Consider the following 20,171-nt stretch of genomic DNA (forward strand, 5'->3'; position numbering starts at 1 on the left):
ATGCTCAGAGATGCTCCTACAAATCTTCTCTCCTTCCAATCTGAATCCTTGTACAGATGAAATAAATAAAGGTAAAGGTAGTCCCCTGTGCAAGCACCAGTCGTTTTCAACTCTGGGGTGACGCTGCTTTCACAAAGTTTTCACGGCAAACTTTTTACGGGGTGGTTTGCCCTTGCCTTCCCCAGTCATCTACACTTTCCCCCCAGCAAGCTGGGGACTCCTTTGACCGACCTCGGAAGGATGGAAGGCCAAGTCAACCTGGAGCCGGCTACCTGAACCAGCTTCCGCCGGGATCGAACTCAAGTCGTGAGCAGAGGGCTCCGACTGCTGTACTGCAGCTTTACCACTCTGCGCCACGGGGCTCTTACGAAAAGCCTTGGGTGATCACAAAAAAAGAAAAAGAAAAAAGAATCCAAGCGTACACTTGAAGCAGAGAGCGTAATTTTTTCTTTTCTTTTTTTAATATTACTGTGTAATACACACACACACATATACACACAGGAGTTCCTCCCCGAGAGAAGACATTATGTACAATTGCAAAATAAATAAAGGTTTACTGGAGAAGAAATCTGATTTTTCTCTCTTCCTATCCCCCACCGATTATCTAGGTCACCTCCGAAGCACCACGCCAGGACATAGGAAATGTACCCGAGTGTGAAAATGCGCAAAAAAGTGTGAAGGTATGGGGAGGCCAGCTGTTGCCGATGCAGCTCCCACCTCTGGGAGAATTCAGGCCACAGCTCTGATCGAATGCGCTATTTTAGTTTGTGGAAATTTAAAGAAAAGCGTGAACGAAGGCAGAGCTGGGTCTTGAGCGCGGCAGGCGTTCGGAGCTGAGCGGCGTCTCTCTCTCCTGCTGAAACTGCAGAGGAGGCTCAGAGATTACAGGGTTGAAACAAAAGGGTAGGAAGGATTCCCTCTCCTCCCCCCCCCAAAAAAATCTGACGTTATTCCCTCCAAAAATGGAGCGGGCGAGAAGGAAGAATGTTCTTGCGACCTGAAAAAACACACTCAAGGGTAGCAGGCTTCAGCGTTCGCAGGTGAGAACCGATTTCTCACTTCCCCCGTCTCAACCTCACCCGGCCAGGCCCCAAATGCCAGCAGATGTGCATTCGCAGCTCAGATTCTCTGTAAGATTTCCTCCACCCCCAGCACGGTTTGAGAAGCAGTTTTTGAAGGGATTTCCGTCACGGGGATTCAAACCCAGAACCTTCCCCTTCCCAAGTACGCGCCACAGCCCACTGGCATTCATAAGTAATCTGTTCTCATTTGCAGCAAGGCCCTCGTCCCTCGCGAATTTTGCCAGCTGCCCGATAACCATCTTGGCCGTGCGACTGGACGCTTATTCCTCTCCAAGAAGCACAAATCCCCCTCGGCCTGGCCCCCGACGGACCTTCCACCATCCCCAAAGCCCCACCGGAAAATGTCAGTAACAATCACATACGTATTTACACACACCCTTTTGGTCACCCCCCCACCCCGCCCCTAAACACCACTTCCAAGTCACCAACAGGTTGGGAAGGAGGAGAGAAATCACTTTCACTGGACCCAATTCCACCTTTCAACTTGAGAGTCGCGCGTGCTGCCAATACTGTCACGCCACCTAACGTGGGGGCAGTCGCTAACGGAAAGCACGGGGCCGGACTGATGTTAACAAAACCGCTGTCGTGTTAACGGCTGGGGGAAACGCTAGTTCCAAAAGCGGTCGGGGAGACGGCAGGGGGAGTGAGGTTAGTCGGATCGAGCTGTCCTTCTCACCGGCGGGAGGCGTGGCCGTTCCGGAATTCCTCTCGTGGCTGGTGGGAGTGAGTGGCACTCCCCGCCCAGCAATAGCCCCGAAGCTTCAGAGTCAGAAATGCAAACGGTAATAAAATAATCTTCTTAACAATATACAAATATATATACGTGTGTGTGTGTATATATATATATATCTATATATATATGCGTGTGTAAAAAGGAACCAAGTGACCATTTGCCACTCTTTCGCCGCACAAAATCCAACAGGAAGAGAGCGCAGTTGGGTTAGCAGTCTTGACTTCATTCCATCTTGGACATTTCAAACTTCGTGGTTACTATTTCCTAAAAAAAAAAAAGAGGGGGGCGGGGGGAGAGGAGACAAAAATTAGGGGGTTTTCGCACATGCTAAATAATGCAGTCTCAATCCAATTTAGGGGAGGTACGGTGGCTCAGTGGTAGAGCATCTGCTTGGTAAGCAGAAGGTCCCAGGTTCAATCCCTGGCATCTCCAACTAAAAAGGGTCTAGGCAAGTAGGCGTGAAAAACCTCAGCTTGAGACCCTGGAGAACCGCTACCAGTCTGAGTAGACAAGACTGACTCTGATGGACCAAAGAGGGTCTGATTCAGTAGAAGGCAGCTTCATAGGTTCATATGTCACCAGGGGTGGGATTCTAGCAGGAGCTCCTTTGCATTTAAGGCCACACCCCCCCAATCCTCCAATGTAGCCAATCCTCCAAGAGCTTACAGGGCTCTTGGTTCAGGGTCTACTGTAAGCTCTGAGAGCCAGTTTGGTGTAGTGGTTAAGTGTGTGGATTCTGATCTGGGAGAACCAGGTTTGATTCCCCACTCCTCCGCTTGCAGCTGCTGGAATGGCCTTGGGTCAGCCATAGTGGTTAAGTGTGCGGACTCTTATCTGGGAGAACCGGGTTTGATTCCTCACTCTTCCACTTACAACTGCTGGAATGGCCTTGGGTCAGCCATAGTGGTTAAGTGTGCGGACTCTGATCTGGGAGAACCGGATTTAATTCCCCACTCCTCCACTTGCAGCTGCTGGAATGGCCTTGGGTCAGCCATGGCTCTCTAAGGAGTTGTTCTTGAAAGGGCAGCTTCTGGGAGAGCTCTCTCAGCCTCACCCACCTCACAGGGTGTCTGTTGTTGGGGAGGAAGAAAAAGGAGATTGTGAGCCACTCTGAGACTCTGAGTGGGGGGCGGAATATAAATCCAATGTCGTCGTCTTCTCCAGGAGGACTGGCTACGTCAGAGGTGTGTGGCCTAATATGCAAAGGAGTTCCTGCTACCAAAAAAGCCCCGTGCAAGACAAAACTGGCTTTCCTGCCCCCATCGGCAGCTCCCTCCCAACTCTGCTTGGCTCAGACAATTCAGTCGCTTCGCGGCCCTTGGCGATGCCGTGGTCGACCCCACCTAGAATTAACAGGGCAAACAAAACAACCGAGAATAATGGAACCGGATTAAGCGCGGCTCACCTCATCAGAGTCCAGCAAAGGGGGCAGCACGCTAGAAAAAGAAAGGAGTAAAGCCAATTACAAACATTTATTAGAACAATCGTATCCCACAATTCCCTACGGGCTCGAGGCAGCTCTCCGTACGTAATTAAAAATAATAATAAAAACCCCAATCCCCGCTTGCCCACTTAATAAAACGCACGCAATGACTCTGTTCAAAGCTCTTGCAAGTACGATTCTCTTTCGAGCACCTCCTAAAAGTTTCCAAGGGGGCTTTTCCCCTCGTATCAGCCCAAGAAGGCATAGTTCCAACCAGTGAATGGGCGCAATTGAGTCAAGGAGGCCTTTAATAGCGTACGCAGGCCTCGGAGTCAGCAGGAGCTCACAGGACTGCAGCTCCTGAACCTTTCTGAGGGTTCCCCCTCCTCCTCCCCACCTCCCTTGTCCATTGAATAGGAGGTGCAGCTGCATAACAATCCCTGGATTAGGAGAGCAGCCAGCCACCAAGGGCTTTGCCACACCCCCAGCAGCCCTCATTAACCCCTGGAGAAGCCCACACCACCCTTTCTCCACCTCTTGTGTACTTCTGGGCAGTGCGTGGCTTGCTGGCCTTTTGATTGGGGGGGGGGGGGGTGGCCGGCCGAGGAGAGCCCCGGGTGAGCGAGGCCAGCTTGGACTGGTGGATCTCTAGCCAGTCCAAGCAGGCCTCACTCGCCCGGGGCTCTCCTTTCTAGCATCGGGTTGCTTTTGGTCCGGGGGGGGGGACAGCATATGCTAATGAGTTATACTAATGAGCACCCCCCACCTATTTTTCTACAAAACAACCCCTGGGCGTATTCAAAATTTTGGGTACATCAGCAAGGCTGAAATATAGCCGAGACTTCTGGGTGGCTGAGAAGACAGGGGGTGTGGCACTGAGGAGTCGCCTCTCCTCTCTCTCAGGGCTCAATCCATAAGAACAGAAGAGAAGCCCTGTTGGGTCAGGCCAATGGCCCATCCAGTCCAACACTCTGTGTCACAGAAGAACAAGAGAAGCCATATTGGATCAGGCCAATGGCACATCCAGTCCAACACTCTGTGTCACAGAAGAACATAAGAGAAGCCATGTTGGATCAGGCCAATGGCACATCCAGTCCAACACTCTGTGTCGCAGAAGAACATAAGAGAACCCATGTTGGATCAGGCCAATGGCCCCTCCAGTCCAATACTCTGTGTCACAGAAGAACATAAGAGAAGCCATGTTGGATCAGGCCAATGGCCCCTCCAGTCCAACACTCATGGGCCAAAAAACCCATCAGGAGGTCCATCAGCAGGGCCAGGACACTAGAAGCCCTCTCACTGTGCTCCCCAAGCACCAAGAATACAGAGCATCACTTGCCCCAGAGAGTTCCAACAATACGCTGTGGCTAATAGCCACTGATGGACCTCTGCTCCATATGCTTATCCAATCTCCTCTTGAAGCTGGCTATGCTGGCAGCTGCCACCACCTCCTGTGGCAGTGAATTCCACATGTTAATCACCCTTTGGGTGAAGGACTTCCTTTTATCCATTCTAACCCGACTGCTCAGCAATTTCATTGAATGTCCATGCATTCTCGTATTGTGGGAAAGGGAGAAAAGAACTTCTTTCTCTGCTTTCTCCATCCCGTGCATTATCTTGTAAACCTCTATCATGTCACCCCGCAGTCGACGTTTCTCCAAGCAAAAGAGCCCCAAGCATTTTAACCTTTCTTCATAGGGAAAGTGTTCCAGCCCTTTAATCATTCTAGTTGCCATTTTCTGCGCTTCTCCCAATGCCGTATCTTTTTTGAGGTGTGGTGACCGGAATTGTACACAGTACTCCAAATGAAGCCACATCATCGATTTATACAAGGGCGTCACGATACTGGCTGATTTGTTTTCAATTCCCTTCCTAATAAACTCTCAGCATAGCGTTGGCCTTTTTTATTGCAATCGCACAATCCAGTAGAAAAAGAATCCGGGAATCATGGAATTCCATGTCTGTGAGCCGCCCTGAGCCCGCCTTTGGCGGGGGAGGGCGGGATACAAAAATAAAGTTATTATTATTATTATTAGTTTGGCTTTTTGGTTCACATCCGCAACAGGTAAAAGATGATAGAGGGGACTGGAACCCCTTCCCCTTGAGAAAGGGCTTAGAAAAGAGATGTCTAAGCGAGGGGGGGCATGATAGAGGTTTATAAAATGATGCGTGGGGCGGAGAGAACTGACAAAAGCCTTCTCCCTCTCCCCAAAGTCTAGAACTCGAGGGCATTCAAGGAAGCCGATGGGCAGGAGGTTCAGGACAGACAAAAGGAAATATGACACTCTAGGAAACCCCCAATCTCTATGGTGTTAACTACAGAGATGGCGGGGCTTCCTAGAGCGTTGCCCAGAAGGGGAGAGGCTGTAGTTCAGTGGCAGAGCGTCTGCTTGGAGTACAGAGAGATTCAAATGTGGAACTCACTGCCAAAGGACATTGTGATGACCACGGGAACAAACAGCTTTAAAAGGGGATTAGATTCGTGGAGAATGAGTCTATTAATGACTACTAGCCGTGGTGGCTGAAGGGAACCTCCACATTCCAAAACGCTAATCCTCTGAATCCCAGAGCCAGGAGACAACATTACGGGGAGCCCTCAGCCTCTATACCCCGTCGTTGGCCGTCCAGAGGAACCGGCAGATTGCTGAGACGGGATGCTGGACTAGATGTACTACTGTTTGGATCCAACAGGGCTATTCTGATGTTCTTCTCAGGGGAAGGCCTCACTGCTCTGTTGTTGGCTTTCCAGAGAAACTGGCTAGCCACTGGGTGATACAGGATGCTGGACTAGCTGGACCACTGGCCTGATCCAGCAGGGCTCTTCTAATATTCTTACGAAGGCCTTGGCCTCTCTGCCCTGTGGCTGGCCCCCTGGAGGAACTGGCTGGCCACCATTTAAGACAGGATGCTGGACTAGATAGACTCTCACTGGTCTGATCCAGCAGGGCTCTTCTGATATTCTTCTGAAGGCCTTGGCCTCTCTGCTCTGCTGTTGGCCCTCCAGAGAAACTGGCTGACCACTGCGTGAGACGGGGTGCCGGACCAGATGAATCACTGGGTCTGATCCAGCAGGGCACTTTGTATGTCCTCAAAAGCTCATACCCGAAGAACCTTGTTGGTCTCTAAGGCACCGCTGGACTCAAATTTAGCTCTTTTACTGCAAACGAAGAAAGCTACCCTCCACAGACCAGTGGTCTGATCCAGCAGGGCTCTTCTTCTTATGTCCTTAATAGGAACTGTGCTTTTAACTGCTAGAAGAGAAGTCAACATAGGAAGAATCTCCGTTGTGTCTTGGCCAGTGCAGCCAACTGCTCACGGCTGAAACCGAATGGGCACCTCTGGTTGTCCGTTGGTTTTTATTTCTGGATCTCACATGTTGACTGGGCCTCAGATTCAGCAGGAGCTCACAGGAGCACAGCTCCTGAACCTTTCTGAGAGTTCCACCTCCTCCTTCCCACCTTGTCCACTGAATAGTAGGTGCAGCTGCATAACAATCCCTGGATGAGCTCCACCACCTATTTTTCTACAAAACAACCCCTCATGTTGACAGATCCTGAACATGTATATTTCTTGTCTTAAATGCCCTTTGGGTTGATTTTTACAATAGGGGGATTTGAATTGGTGGGGGGGGGAGGGGAGAGACAAGAATTAGTAAACGAAACACCTACACGTCGGCCATGGAAGTGGGAATGTTTTCTTCGACCCATTTCAAGTCTTCATCCTGAAAAGGGAGAAAGAGGTAAGTCAGCAACGTGGCCCAGATCTGAATTGCCTTTCCCTTGCCCCCACTGCTTTCTGAAGTTAAATTAAACCAAGGGTGGCCAAACTGGCGTAATACAAGAGCCACATAGAAAAAATATCATGTGTTTGAGAGCCACGAGATGGAAGGAAGGAAGGAAGGAAGGAAGGAAGGAAGGAAGGAAGGAAGGAAGGAAGGAAGGAAGGAAGGAAGGAAGGAAGGAAGGAAGGAAGGAAGGAAGGAAGGAAGGAAGGAAGGAAGGAAGGAAGGAAGGAAGGAAGGAAGGAAGGAAGGAAAATAGATGAAAGGGGAGTGAAATGGACAAACTTACAAGAATCTTAAAAGAACAAGATCTGGAGAAGTTTAAAAACGAGTGGGGAAAGTTTCAAAAATATATTGAAAAACAATGGAACGTTAAAGGACATTTGGTGATCTTTGACAATGGTTAATCTTTAAAGAAACTATATATGGACTACAGTTTAAAAAAAATAGAATTATTGGATTATAACTTTTTCGTTTACTTGCTAACGACTAAGAAGAACTACCATGAAGATGGATTATAATTATAATCTTTGGGCTTTTTAGAGAAAGATTCTTTAATCGATAAGAGTTTATTACCTTATAACAAACTAAAATGAATAGTAATATGGAGATGTTTGTTAAGGGGGAAGGCACTGCGGGGGGGTCACCAAAAGGAGGGGTGGGGGGGAGAAAATGTGATATATGTGTATTAACATTTAATGACAAATGATAACATACCATTACAATATATTACATTATAATAAATTGTTTTAACCACGAAAATAGATGGAGGGAGGGAGAGGTGGAAAGAAAGCAACTTTAACTTCAAATGCATGATCCAAATCGCCAGCTGGCTCGGCTTAAAGAGACCAATGTTAGCATATGAAACGCTCAGTAAGGCATGAGGCAAGTGAAGCATGCGGACCTGACAGCCACTGTCATAATAGATGACATCAGTATTCTAGCAGGGCTCTGCCAAGTAAGAACTGGTTCCAACCAGGTGGATGATACAATAAGGTGATGAGTGCAGAATGACTCAGCGCTGGAAGCTCATTGGTACAGTGACTAATGGTTTTGTATATAAGTAAGGCTATGATTACATAGCTGCACCTACTACTCTATATGAATGTCTGGTGGAGCGCTTTGATGGAGAGTCTGTATATTTAATAATAATAACAACAATAATAAAATTTTATTTACATCCCGCCCTCCCCGCCGAGGCGGGCTCAGGGCGGCTAACAACATTTTCATAAAATTATACAGAGTTTAAAATCGCATTAGCTTTAAAACATTCCAGTTAACCAAGTATTATACAGATTTCCAGGTGCTAATTCCATTTATAGATGATAATAGCGAAAGTCACCCGACAGCGGTCTCTCGGCCAGCAAAGGCCATCCTGAAAAGGGTGGTCTTGCAGGCCCTGCGGAACTGGTCAAGGCACCGCAGGGCTCGCACTTCTGCCGGGAGCTGGTTCCATAGGTGTGGAGCTGCGATGGAGAAGGCCCGTGTACGGGCGTTTTGGAGTTTGGCCTCCTTTGGTCCAGGGATAGTCAGCTGGTTCTTCCCTGCTGACCTCAGTGCTCTCTGGGGTTCGTATATTTGTAAATAAACCTGTATATAGTTAAGTACACAGAGTGTTGTTGGACTGTGTCTTACTATAGCAACTCGCCTACGTGGACGGTTGGTGACTTGAGTGGACTGGTGGTGGTAAGATTAGGTGGTCACAAATCTGCTCACTCAAACGACGACAACAAATGCCTTTTCCAAGGAGGCCAATGGGGCGGCGGGGGCTTTGAGAGCCACACAATATGTGTGAATGTCAAGTCTGTCTGTAAACTCTGGCTCAGTCAGAGAGCATTCTGGGTAGAACCAAAGTATAACCAAATGCTGCTAGCTCAAACCTTTCCCATCCCCTCCTTCCTGTAGTGGATAGCTTTGCTTTGAAATGGAAAGATGTGAAAGCCTTATCTGTACCTTCTCAGGCCTGGCTCTCAGGAGGGAGTCAAGAGCTCGAGACGATCAAGGCCATCAGGCCTGAGAACGAATTTGTAACATCAGTGTGTGAATGTACCCTGCATAATCCCCCCCCCCTTAGGAATTCCTCAGAAGTATCCCCTTAAATGCAATGTATCAAGGTATACTCTTTAGTCTTTCAATGCTGGCTTTTGCCATCCAGTACCAGTATCAATAAACTAGTTTCTTTGTATCAACAACGACTCGTTATTGAACCTGCCGACTTGACAGTGAAAGAGCCACACGTGCTCCCAAGCCACAGTCTGGCCACTCCTGAATTAAACAGTGGAAGGACATCCACTTTAAATCTGGGACACGGATATAAACAGATCAGGTGTTTTGCGGTGCATTTTTAACCGCAACGGTCACAAAATGAGGGATCCTGGCCAGCGGGTTTACAATCTGAGCAAGGGCGAGAGGATGCGCCAGGGTGAAGGAAAGGCGGGGGGAGGCGTCTTACCACACGGCTCCCCCTGAGGATCCCGTTGGCTTCGGGCTTCGTGCCTCTCATCTTCATCCCTACCGGAGGGGGAAAAAGGGAAAAATGAGGCCCAAATCAACTGTGTCCAGTAGCTCGAGGGAATGATTGTCACTCGCGCTTCCGGGGCTGAGCTGGTTTTCTCGGAATCCTGCAACCCTGCCGCGAGTCCGAGGACAACTTAGGTGAGATGAAACTGCTTGTCCCCTCCTCATTCTGAGTGGGAAAAGACGCTGAGCATCAAGAAGGGCAGGCGGGAATTGCACAGAACGTATCTTGCAAAAACTTCCTAGGCCAGGGGTCACTAAACCTTTTCAGCCAGTGGGGACCTTTGGAATTCGGCTGGGAGGGGGGTAGGTTTAGACAGCGCCATCCCAAAATGGCAGCCACAAGAGGTGGCGCCAAAGGCAAAATGGCCGCCTCAGGAGGTGGAGCCAAATAGAATACGTCCCTCCTCACACTTCTTGAGACGGAGGAAATCTTGAAGAGGGTTTGGAACCACCCACTGAGTAAGGAAAGCACAAATGAGCCATTCCCCAGGTTTCCTCGTCCTCCAGTGGAAAGCCCATTCAGTTGTGAGGGCAGCCAATAACCAGCCCTGCCTTACGATGGTCCAACCCACTTTCTGTGAAATTCGGCAGGCGCCATGTTGAGGGACCCCGTTCTAGGCTCTCCGACACGTAAGGATCTCTGAGGTAAGCAACTGAGGGTCAAGGAATGAGAGGGCTTCATCACAGCCTCTTCCTGTTCCGCCCCACAACAGGAGAGGATTACCAAAGCAAGACCCTGGTCCCAAGAAGGGAGACCCAATAACGCCCCTGGGCCTGTCCTCACCCCACACATTACCCCCCCAAGATCCAAACAGGTGGTGAGTTCTACCTGCTAGCACGGCCTGGTCAGTTTGACCCAACTTACCGAAGGCCTTGTTGACCATCTGCTCATCCTCCTCGTCTTCTGGCTCACTGCCTTCGTCCACCAAGGGCATAAAGGCGTATCTGTGGAGAGACGGTAGCAGCCAAACGTTATGAGGTGTGGGGGGGGGAAAGCCATTATTGCAGGGGCATCAAACATGCAGCCCGGGGAGCTGAATCAGGCCCCTATCAGGCCCCCGAGCAACTGGCTGTCCTCTGCTTCCTTCTCCCTCTCTCTTGCTTCCTTCTGCATCGCACCTTGCTTTGCCAGGCTTGCTCAATCGCACGGGAGCTACAGAGCAAAGCCTCTATTTTCTCCATTGGCTGAGGCTCCTCCTTTGGGGAGGGAGGGGGAAAGAGAGCTTGTTTTGCCAGGCTCACTCGATCGCGCAGCAGAGCTTCTGAGCCAAGCCTCTCTTCCTTCTGTTGGCTGAGGCTCCTCCCCCCCCCCTCCTGGTCTCCTGGGGAAGCAAGGAAAGAGGCAGAGCTTGCTTTAACCAGTTCCCTCGATCCCACGGGAAAAAGACAAAGAAAGCACCTTCAAGACCGACTAGTGCTATCTTTGAAGAATGTTTTATTTTAAGCTTTAAAAAAAAATCTTTTGTGTTTTGTGTTCTATATGAAGCTTCTATCTCTGCTACCTGGCATTACATTTTATGGCACGCGTCGACCAGCCCGACAAGGTCTCGTTTATGTCAGATCCGGTTAGATTTTGTCTTCCACAGAGGTGGACCACTGAACCACCGTTATCTGTGCCTCCTGCTCCAGCTAGCTTTCGAGACCTTAAGCCAAGGGAATGTCCCCAGCTCAGCTACCCAAGAATCTTCTGGGTGCAGAACAGCTGCTCTGCTACTGAGCTCTAGGGGAGGTACACTTTCCCGCTAACCAGTGTTCCCTCCGGCTCACGCGTTTTTTGTCTTAGCTCAGGGAAAAATGGCCCCAGAGCAAACCAACTGACGCAGGAGCTCACAACTTTCAACACCAGCGGCTCACAAAGTAGAATTTTCGCTCACAAGACTCCGCAACTTAGAGGGAACGTTGCCCCTAACCAGAGACCTGTCCCTTTGGGGAAAGCAGCTGCCAAGGCCTGCCGGGGGGGGGGGGGGCTGCCGCACCTTTGGTTATTGGCCGAGGGTCTCCAGAGGAACATGATGACTAAGAGGATGATGGAGAAGAGGAACCGCCAGAAAGCGTCGTCGATCCAGAGCTCCCGCCAGTCCTGAACGAGCCGGGAAAGAGAAAGGAGGCTTAGCAGACAGACACCCCCCTCCCCCACAACAAGGATTAATGTCCCCTCCGCCATTCAAGGTCTGTAAGCTTCCTGAAAGTGCAGAAAAGGGCAACTAGAATGATTCAAGGGTTGGAACACTTTCCCTATGAAGAAGGTCAAAACGCTTGGGGCTCTTTAGCTTGGAGAAACGTCGACTGCGGGGTGACACGATGGAAGTTTACAAGATTATGCACGGGATGGAGAAAGTAGAGAAAGAAGTCCTTTTCTCCCTTTCTCACAATACAAGAACTCGTGGGCATTCAGTGAAATTGCTGAGCAGTCGAGTTAGAACGGATAAAAGGAAGTCCTTCTTCACCCAAAGGGTGATTAACATGTGGAATTCACTGCCACAGGAGGTGGTGGCGGCTACAAGCATAGCCAGCTTCAAGAGGGGGTTAGATAAAAATATGGAGCAGAGATCCATCAGTGACTATTAGCCACTATGTGTGTGTGTGTGTGTGTGTGTATATATATATATTTGGCCACTGTAACACAAAGTGCTGGACTGGATGGGCCATTGGCCTGATCCAACATGGCTTCTCTTATGTTCTTCTGTGACACAGAGTGCTGGACTGGATGGGCCATTGGCCTGATCCAACATGGCTTCTCTTATGTTCTTCTGTGACACAGAGTGCTGGACTGGATGTGCCATTGGCCTGATCCAACATGACTTCTCTTATGTTCTTCTGTGACACAGTGTTGGACTGGATGGGCCATTGGCCTGATCCAACATGACTTCTCTTATGTTCTTCTGTGACACAGAGTGTTGGACTGGAGGGGCCATTGGCCTGATCCAACATGGCTTCTCTTATGTTCTTATGTGACACAGAGTGCTGGACTGGATGGGCCATTGGCCTGATCCAACATGGCTTCTCTTATGTTCTTCTGTGACACAGAGTGTTGGACTGGATGTGCCATTGGCCTGATCCAACATGACTTCTCTTATGTTCTTCTGTGACACAGAGTGTTGGACTGGAGGGGCCATTGGCCTGATCCAACATGGCTTCTCTTATGTTCTTATGTGACACAGAGTGTTGGACTGGATGGGCCATTGGCCTGATCCAACAGGGCTTCTCTTATGTTCTTCTGTGACACAGAGTGTTGGACTGGATGGGTCATTGGCCTGATCCAACATGGCTTCTCTTATGTTCTTATGTGACACAGAGTGTTGGACTGGAGGGGCCACTGGCCTGATCCAACAGGGCTTCTCTTATGTTCTTCTGTGACACAGAGTGCTGGACTGGATGGGCCATTGGCCTGATCCAACAGGGCTTCTCTTATGTTCTTATATTCTTGGTGCTTGGGGGGGGGGGCACAGTGGGAGGGCTTCTGGTGTCCTGGCCCCACTGGTGAACCTCCTGATGGCACCTGGTTTTTTTGGCCACTGTGTGACACAGAGTGTTGGACTGGATGGGCCATTGGCCTGATCCAACAGGGCTTCTCTTATGTTCTTATGTTCCTGTGGGTCCCCCCCCCCACTGAAAACATTTAGGCAGGGGCCATTTCATAGAAAAAGAGGTGCCGTAGCTCATTAGCGCAGCTCATTTGCATATGCCACCCGCCCCTGTTATCACCGGATGGTGGACTCCATTCTATCAGGTCAGCATCGACCTTAAAACGCTTCTTGAATTAGAATTGTCAGAATACAACTTTACTCCCATCCTACTTTTTAAATTACTTTCTCCTCTGTGGCCACAGTGGCGTGAGGAAGATTTCCATTCTGTCTCCTTTATACTTTTTGGTTATTTCTGCATTTTTTTTGTGGGGAAAAACATTAGAAAGTTTGTCAAATCTTAGAATTCAGCAAATGGATCCTAGAAAGCAAGAATCAGAAAAAAGGAAAGGTCCCCTGTGCAAGCACCAGTCGTTTCCAACTCTGGGGTGACGTTGCTTTCACAATGTTTTCACGACAGACTTTTTACGGGGTGGTTTGCCCTTGCCTTCCCCAGTCCTCTACACTTCCCCCCCCCAGAAAGCTGGGGACTCATTTGACCGACCTCAGAAAGATGGATGGCTGAGTCAACCTCAAGCCAACTACCTGAAAGCCCAGCTTCCACCGAGGATCAAACTCAGGTCGTGAGAAGAGCTTAGGACCTCAGTACTGCAGCTTTAACACTCTGCGCCACAGGGCTCTTAAGTATATGTATATGTTCTCTGTGTATATGTTCTAGAGAACAGCACAGATCTATTTACCAAGTCCCTAACACTGCCTATGTATATATTTATTAAAGCCAAAGTTTCGAATGGGATCCCCAACCATTTTTGAGCCTGTGGGCACCTTTGGAATTCCGACACAGGGTGATGGGCACAGTCACAAAATGGCTGCCCCAGGAGGCGGAGCCAACCACAATATGTCAGAGGGCGAGGATACATATAACTCCAACAGTGACTCTTCTAACATTTCAGGCAGATGCCTTTCCATCTCCGCAGCCAATCAGAAGCCTCGCTAGGCAAAAGCCCTACCTAGCCCCACCCACTTTCTGAAAGCACTTGGCTGGCACCGGGGAAGGGGCGGGCACACCCTGGGGCGCCACGTCGGAGGCCCCTCGTTTAGACCATCAGCGTAAATCCCTCCCCTCGCACCGGATGCGGCTACTCACCGATTGGCAGGTGGCGAGCCGGAAAGTCTTGGTGGTCCAGATAATGAAGATGATGGAGGCTGGGGAGAAAAGCACAAAGCCACCGTCACATTCTCTCCACCTAACCTACCTCACGGGGTTATTATGAGGGGAGGAGAACGGTGGAAGCCACTCTGCGTCCTCGCTGGGGAGAAAGGCAAGGTATAAACCAGAGGTGGCCAAAGTGTGGCTTGGGAGCCACGTGTGGCTCTTTCATACACATATTGTGTGGCTCTCGAAGCCGCAACCGGCCCATCAGCCAGCTTGGAGAAGGCATTTTCTCTTTCAATCACTTCGCCAAGCCAAGCCAATCACTGGCTTGGAGAATGCATTTAAAGTTAATGTTGCTTTCTTTCCACCTCTCCCTCCCTATTTTCCAGAGAGCCAGTTTGGTGTAGTGGTTAAGTGTGCGGACTCTTATCTGGGAGAACCGCTGGAATGGCCTTGGGTCACCAGTAGCTCTGGCAGAGGTTGTCCTTGAAAGGGCAGCTGCTGTGAGAGCCCTCTCAGCCCCACCCACCTCACAGGGTTTGATTCCCCACTCCTCCACTTGCAGCTGCTGGAATGGCCTTGGGTCAGCCATAGCTCTGGCAGAGGTTGTCCTTGAAAGGGCAGCTGCTGTGAGAGCCCTCTCCAGTCCCAACCACTTCACAGGGTGTCCATTGTGGGGGGGAGGAAGGTAAAGGAGATTGTGAGCCGCTCTGAGTCTCTGCTTCAGAGAGAAGGGCGGGGTATAAATCTGCAGTTCTTCTTCTTCTGACGTTCATGCCTTGTGGCTCGCAAACATCTGACATTTGTTCTACGTGGCTCTTACATTAAGCAAGTTTGGCCACCCCTCCGGTATAAGCAATGTAAACAAACTAATAAATGCTTATTAAATTGTTATTCACCCACTCGCTTCGATCGCGAGGCTTATGTCATTCTTCAATAAAGAAAAGAAAATCAAACCACTGTGATGACTGGGTGCTTATCTCAAAACGTAGCACACAATTCACACCCCAAAACTTTAGACCTTCTGTTTGCTAATTATGCAAAAGCCTCCAGACACGCCTTTACACAAAATATCCAAAGATCAACGGACAAATATTAGTCAGGAATAATTATCCGTACAAATGATCCAAGATTCCACATGTTAAACGTCTGTAATACAAAGAATACAGAGTTACTTCCGAGAACCAAACGAAAAGACGTGCTAATAACACTTCAAAGGACCTCCCAATGAAAGTTCCATCTGTTGTAAACGAGCAAACACCTGGGCACTCCTTGGTCAAAGCTTCGGATAATTCACAACAGACTTCCTTGGGTTATTTCTGCATAATTACCAAACACCTTTCTAAAGTTTTTGATGTGAATTGCTTATTCCGTTTTGAGATAAGTAGCCAGTCATCAAAGTGTTTTTTTTTTCCTTCGCTCCTTACTCTATTCTTCAGTGAGTCCGGTGCATTAGCATTTTGTGGCAAAGGAATTATTTTAGCTGCAAGCTGATTTCAGCTATTCCGAGCCAGTTTGGCGTAGCGGTGAAATGTGTGGACTCTCATCTGGGAGAATCGGGTTTGATTCCCCATCCCTCCACTTGCAGCTGCTGGAATGGCCTTGGGTCAACCATAGCTTTGGCAGAGGTTGTCCTTGAAAGGGCAGCTGCTGGGAGAGCTCTCAGCCCCACCCACCTCACAGGGTGTCTGTTGTGGGGGAGGAAGGTAAAGGAGATTGTGAGTCGCTCTGAGACTGATTCAGAGAGAAAGGCAGGGTATAAATCTACGATCTTCTTCTTCTTTACACAAAAGCATTTTAAAAGAACATTTCTCCCCCCACCCCCCCCCCACAAGGCCAGGCTATTAATTGCCCCGGTCTCTTTTGAGGATAAGGGAGACTTTAAAACAATTTCTCTAATTGTTTTAATAGGTAGGCCACTGCCTAACAGCTTTGTATGGCTCTGCTCAGCTCTGTATGGCTTTGCTCACTGTGCTGGATTCCTCGTCTGATGAAGTGTGCTCAAGAGCACACGAAAGCTTGCGTACTCAATAAAAATGGGTTCGTCTTAAAGCTGAAACTTGACTCCTGCTTTGTTCAGCTGCTTCAAACCAATACGGCTGCCCGCTTGGATCTATCTCTAAATTTAGGTCCTTGGTTCTAAGTAACTGAGCCGCCTCCCCTCCCAGACTGGCCTTACCGATGACGGCGAAGATGAGGGTGTTGGTGAAGTGGCGGTAGAGAGAGAGCTTCACCAAGTTCCGACGGAGTTTCAACAGCTTCATGGTCTGGACTAGGCTGATCAGGATGTGGCGGCCGAGGTTAAGGAATACGGCAAGGCGTCCAAAGGAAGGGGGGGTTACATCTCAAACTCCTGACACTCCCACCCCAACACACCGTGAATAAATACGCCGGAGCTTAAAACCTCCCTCTGAGATATTATTATTATTTTATATTTATTTTTATATTTATTATTTTAATATAAAATTTAAATAAAAGCTCATCTCCCCCCCCTACCCTTCTGATGTTAAAAGAGCCAGTTTGGTGTAGTGGTTAAGTGTGCAGACTCTTATCTGGGAGAACTGGGTTTGATTCCCCTCTCCTCCAATTGCAGCTGCTGGAATGGCCTTGGGTCAGCCATAGCTCTCACAGGAGTTGTCCTTGAAAGGGCAGCTTCTGTGAGAGCTCTCTCAGCCCCATCCACCTCACAGGGTGTCGTAGGGGGAGAAGACATAGGAGATTGTAAGCCGCTCTGAGTCTCTGATTCAGAGAGAACGGTGGGGTATAAATCTGCAATTCTTCTTCTTCTTACCTGGGAGATCCTGGTTTGATTCCCCTCTCCTCCATTTGCACCTGCTGGAATAGTCTAGGGTCAGCCATAGCTCTGGCAGAGGTTGTCCTTAAAAGGGCAACTTCTGTGAGAGCTCTCTCAGCCCCACCCACCTCACAGGGTGTCTGTTGTGGGGGGAGAAGACATAGGAGATTGTAAGCTGCTCTGAGTCTCTGATTCAGGGGGAAGGGCGGGGTATAAACTTGCAATTCTATTCTGTTAGTCATGGGAGCCCCGGAAAGAGAGGCAGTTCCGAGCCAGTTTAGCTCCCACCCTGTTGTTAAGGTTCAAACAGCACTTGGGGAGAGAAGCCCAGGAGCTACAATTTTTAAATCTCCCACTAGGACCGCTGACACATAAAAACGAAATTAAGTCAAATGCAGTCCTAAATACAATGGTCTTTCTTCAACTGGATCCTGAAGGTCAAGAGCGAGGGTCGGGCACACCTCCCTTGGGGAGGCTGTTCCAGAGATTGTTCCATATTCGTGGGGCTACCACCAAAAAGGCCCTGACTCTCGTGCCCGCCCAGATGAGCTTCTCTGACTGGTGGGGTAGTCAGGAGGGCCTCTTTCCCTGTGATCTTAATTTCTAGGCAGGAACGTGGGGTGGTTGTTCAGACAACTCAGCCCCAAGCTATGTGTGGCTTTAAGGGACTGAACCAACACCCTGAATAGGGCTTATGAGTGGATCAGCAGCCAGTGGAACTGCTGTAGTATTGGGTCGCGTGCTTCCAATAGCTGGTCCCAACTGGCAGTCTAGCCACAGAATTCTGCACTAGCTTTAACTCTCGAACAGTCTTCAAGGGGAGCTCCAAGCTGGCTCACTGCCAGGTGTCAAACCGGGCAGCATCGTGACTTTCACGGGCCCTCGGCACTTTTGCCTTCGTGGGCCCCTTCCACCCTAACAGGGGTGGCCAAACTGTGGCTCTTTGACATATATTGTGTGGCTCTTGAAGACCCCTCTGCCCTGTTGGCCAGCTTAGAGAAAGCATTTCTCTCTTTTAAAAAACTTCTCCAAGCCAAGACAGTTGGTGGCTTGGAGAATGCATTTAAAGTTAAAGTTGCTTTCTTTGCACCTTTCTCTCCCTCCATATATTTGCCTGCTTGCCTTCCTGTCTTGCAGCTCCCCAACAAGTAATGTTCATATCTTGCAACTCTCAAACATCTGAAATTCATATCTTACGGCTCTCAAACATCTGATGTTTATTCTATGTGGCTCTTACATTAAGCAAGTTTGCCCACCCCTGCACCATAATAATATCAATATTAAAAATTATTTTTGCTATAACATGAAACACTTCAAAATTTAATATATTTGTGTGGGCCCTAAAAATTTCGGAGTTTTTTCTGATGTGGGGAAAACAAAACTTCTTCGACCATTGTACGCTGCTCTGAGCCCAGTTTGTTGGGGGAGGGCGCTTGAAAAACCTAAATAAATAAAAGCTCATCCCCCACCCCTTTCTGATGTTAAAAGAAATTTAAGCATTTTCCTGGGCACCTAAAAGAATCATAGAATCATAAGAGTTGGAAGGTACCTCCAGGGTCATCTAGTCCAACCCCCTGCACAATGCAGGAAACCCACAAACTCCTCCCCCAAAATTCACAGGATCTTCATTGCTGTCAGATGGCCTTCTAGCCTCTGTTGAAAAACCTCCAAGGAAGGAGAGCCCACCTCCTCCTGAAGAATTCTAGAATCCTAGAGTTGGAAGGGACCTCCAGGGTCATCTAGTCCAACCCCCTGCACAATGCAGGAGACTCACAAATACCTCCCCCTAAATTCACAGGATAGAATCACAGAGTTGGAAGGGACCTCCAGGGTCATCTCGTCCAACCCCCTGCACAATGCAGGAGACTCACAAATACCTCCCCCTAAATTCACAGGATAGAATCCTAGAATCACAGAGTTGGAAGGGATCTCCAGGGTCATCTAGTCCAACCCCCTGCACAATGCAGGGAACCCACAAACTCCTCCCTCAAAATTCACAGGATCTTCATTGCTGTCAGATGGCCATCTAGCCTCTGTTTAAAAACCTCCAAGAAAGGAGAGCCCCCTCCTCCTGAAGAATTCTAGAATTCTAGAGTTGGAAGGACCTCCAGGGTCATCTAGTCCAACCCCCTGCACAATGCAGGAAACCCACAAATACCTACCCCAATGGTGGGCCCCGGTCACTGTGTCTCCCCTGCCTAACGGATATGACGGCTCTGGTGTTAAAGCAGCTCTTTTCAGCCCATAAAGAAGATGCCTGCCCAATCTTAGGACGAGAGCCAGGGGTCCGTCCTCCCAACCTCCCACCCTGGTCTTTTGGGACTGAGGCCTGCACTCACAGGAACTACACTAAGCCTAAGATCGCAGCCCAAGTCCCAGAATGCCCCTCTTCCTGGCATCCAATCACAGCCCAAGTCCCAGAATGCCCCTCTTCCTGGCATCCAATCACAGTCCAAGTCCCAGAATGCCCCTCTTCCTGGCATCCAATCACATCCCAAGTCCCAGAATGCCCCTCTTCCTGGCATCCAATCACAGCCCAAGTCCCAGAATGCCCCTCTTCCTGGCATCTAATCGCAGCCCAAGTCCCAGAATGCCCTCTTCCTGGCATCCAATCACAGCCCAAGTCCCAGAATGCCCCTCTTCCAGGCATCCAGTTTGAGAGCCAGTTTGGTGTAGTGGTTAAGTGTGCTGACTCTTATCTGGCAGAACCAGGTTTGATTCCCCACTCCTCCACTTGCACCTGCTGGAACGGTCTTGGGTCAGCCATAGCTCTTGTAGGAGTTGTCCTTGAAAGGGCAGCTTCTGTCAGAGCTCTCACAGCCCCAGCCACCTCACAGGGTGTCTGTTGTGGGGGAAGAAGACATAGGAGATTGTAAGCCGCTCTGAGTCTCTGATTCAGGGAGAAGGGCGGGGTATAAATCTGCAATTCTTCTTCTTCTTTCTGGCATCCAATCACAGCCCAAGTCCCAGAACACCCCTCTTCCTGGCATCCAATCGCAGCCCAAGCCTCAGAACGCCCCTCCTTCTGGCATCCAATCACAGCCCAAGTCCCAGAACGCCCCATTTCCTGACATCCAACACTTTTTAGCCTTCCACTT

At 49.3% G+C, this 20,171-nt stretch overlaps 1 protein-coding gene across 1 annotated transcript in view; it reads right to left on the reverse strand.

Moving 5' to 3' along the window:
* Positions 1-430: 430 nt before the first annotated feature.
* Positions 431-20,171, reverse strand: part of LOC132586434 (transmembrane protein 87A-like) — a 33,447-nt gene continuing 13,706 nt past the window's right edge. The window contains exons 7-14 of the mRNA XM_060258518.1: positions 16,459-16,579; positions 14,271-14,329; positions 11,516-11,619; positions 10,405-10,484; positions 9,472-9,530; positions 6,907-6,959; positions 3,221-3,251; positions 431-2,079 (exon numbers count right to left, since the gene is read on the reverse strand). Coding sequence (XP_060114501.1) covers positions 2,038-2,079; positions 3,221-3,251; positions 6,907-6,959; positions 9,472-9,530; positions 10,405-10,484; positions 11,516-11,619; positions 14,271-14,329; positions 16,459-16,579 — 549 coding nt within the window. The 3' untranslated portion in view covers positions 431-2,037. The remainder of the gene's footprint in view (positions 2,080-3,220; positions 3,252-6,906; positions 6,960-9,471; positions 9,531-10,404; positions 10,485-11,515; positions 11,620-14,270; positions 14,330-16,458; positions 16,580-20,171) is intronic.

This window comes from Heteronotia binoei, chromosome 17 (genome assembly GCF_032191835.1).
Source record: "Heteronotia binoei isolate CCM8104 ecotype False Entrance Well chromosome 17, APGP_CSIRO_Hbin_v1, whole genome shotgun sequence".
Taxonomy (NCBI): domain Eukaryota; kingdom Metazoa; phylum Chordata; class Lepidosauria; order Squamata; family Gekkonidae; genus Heteronotia; species Heteronotia binoei.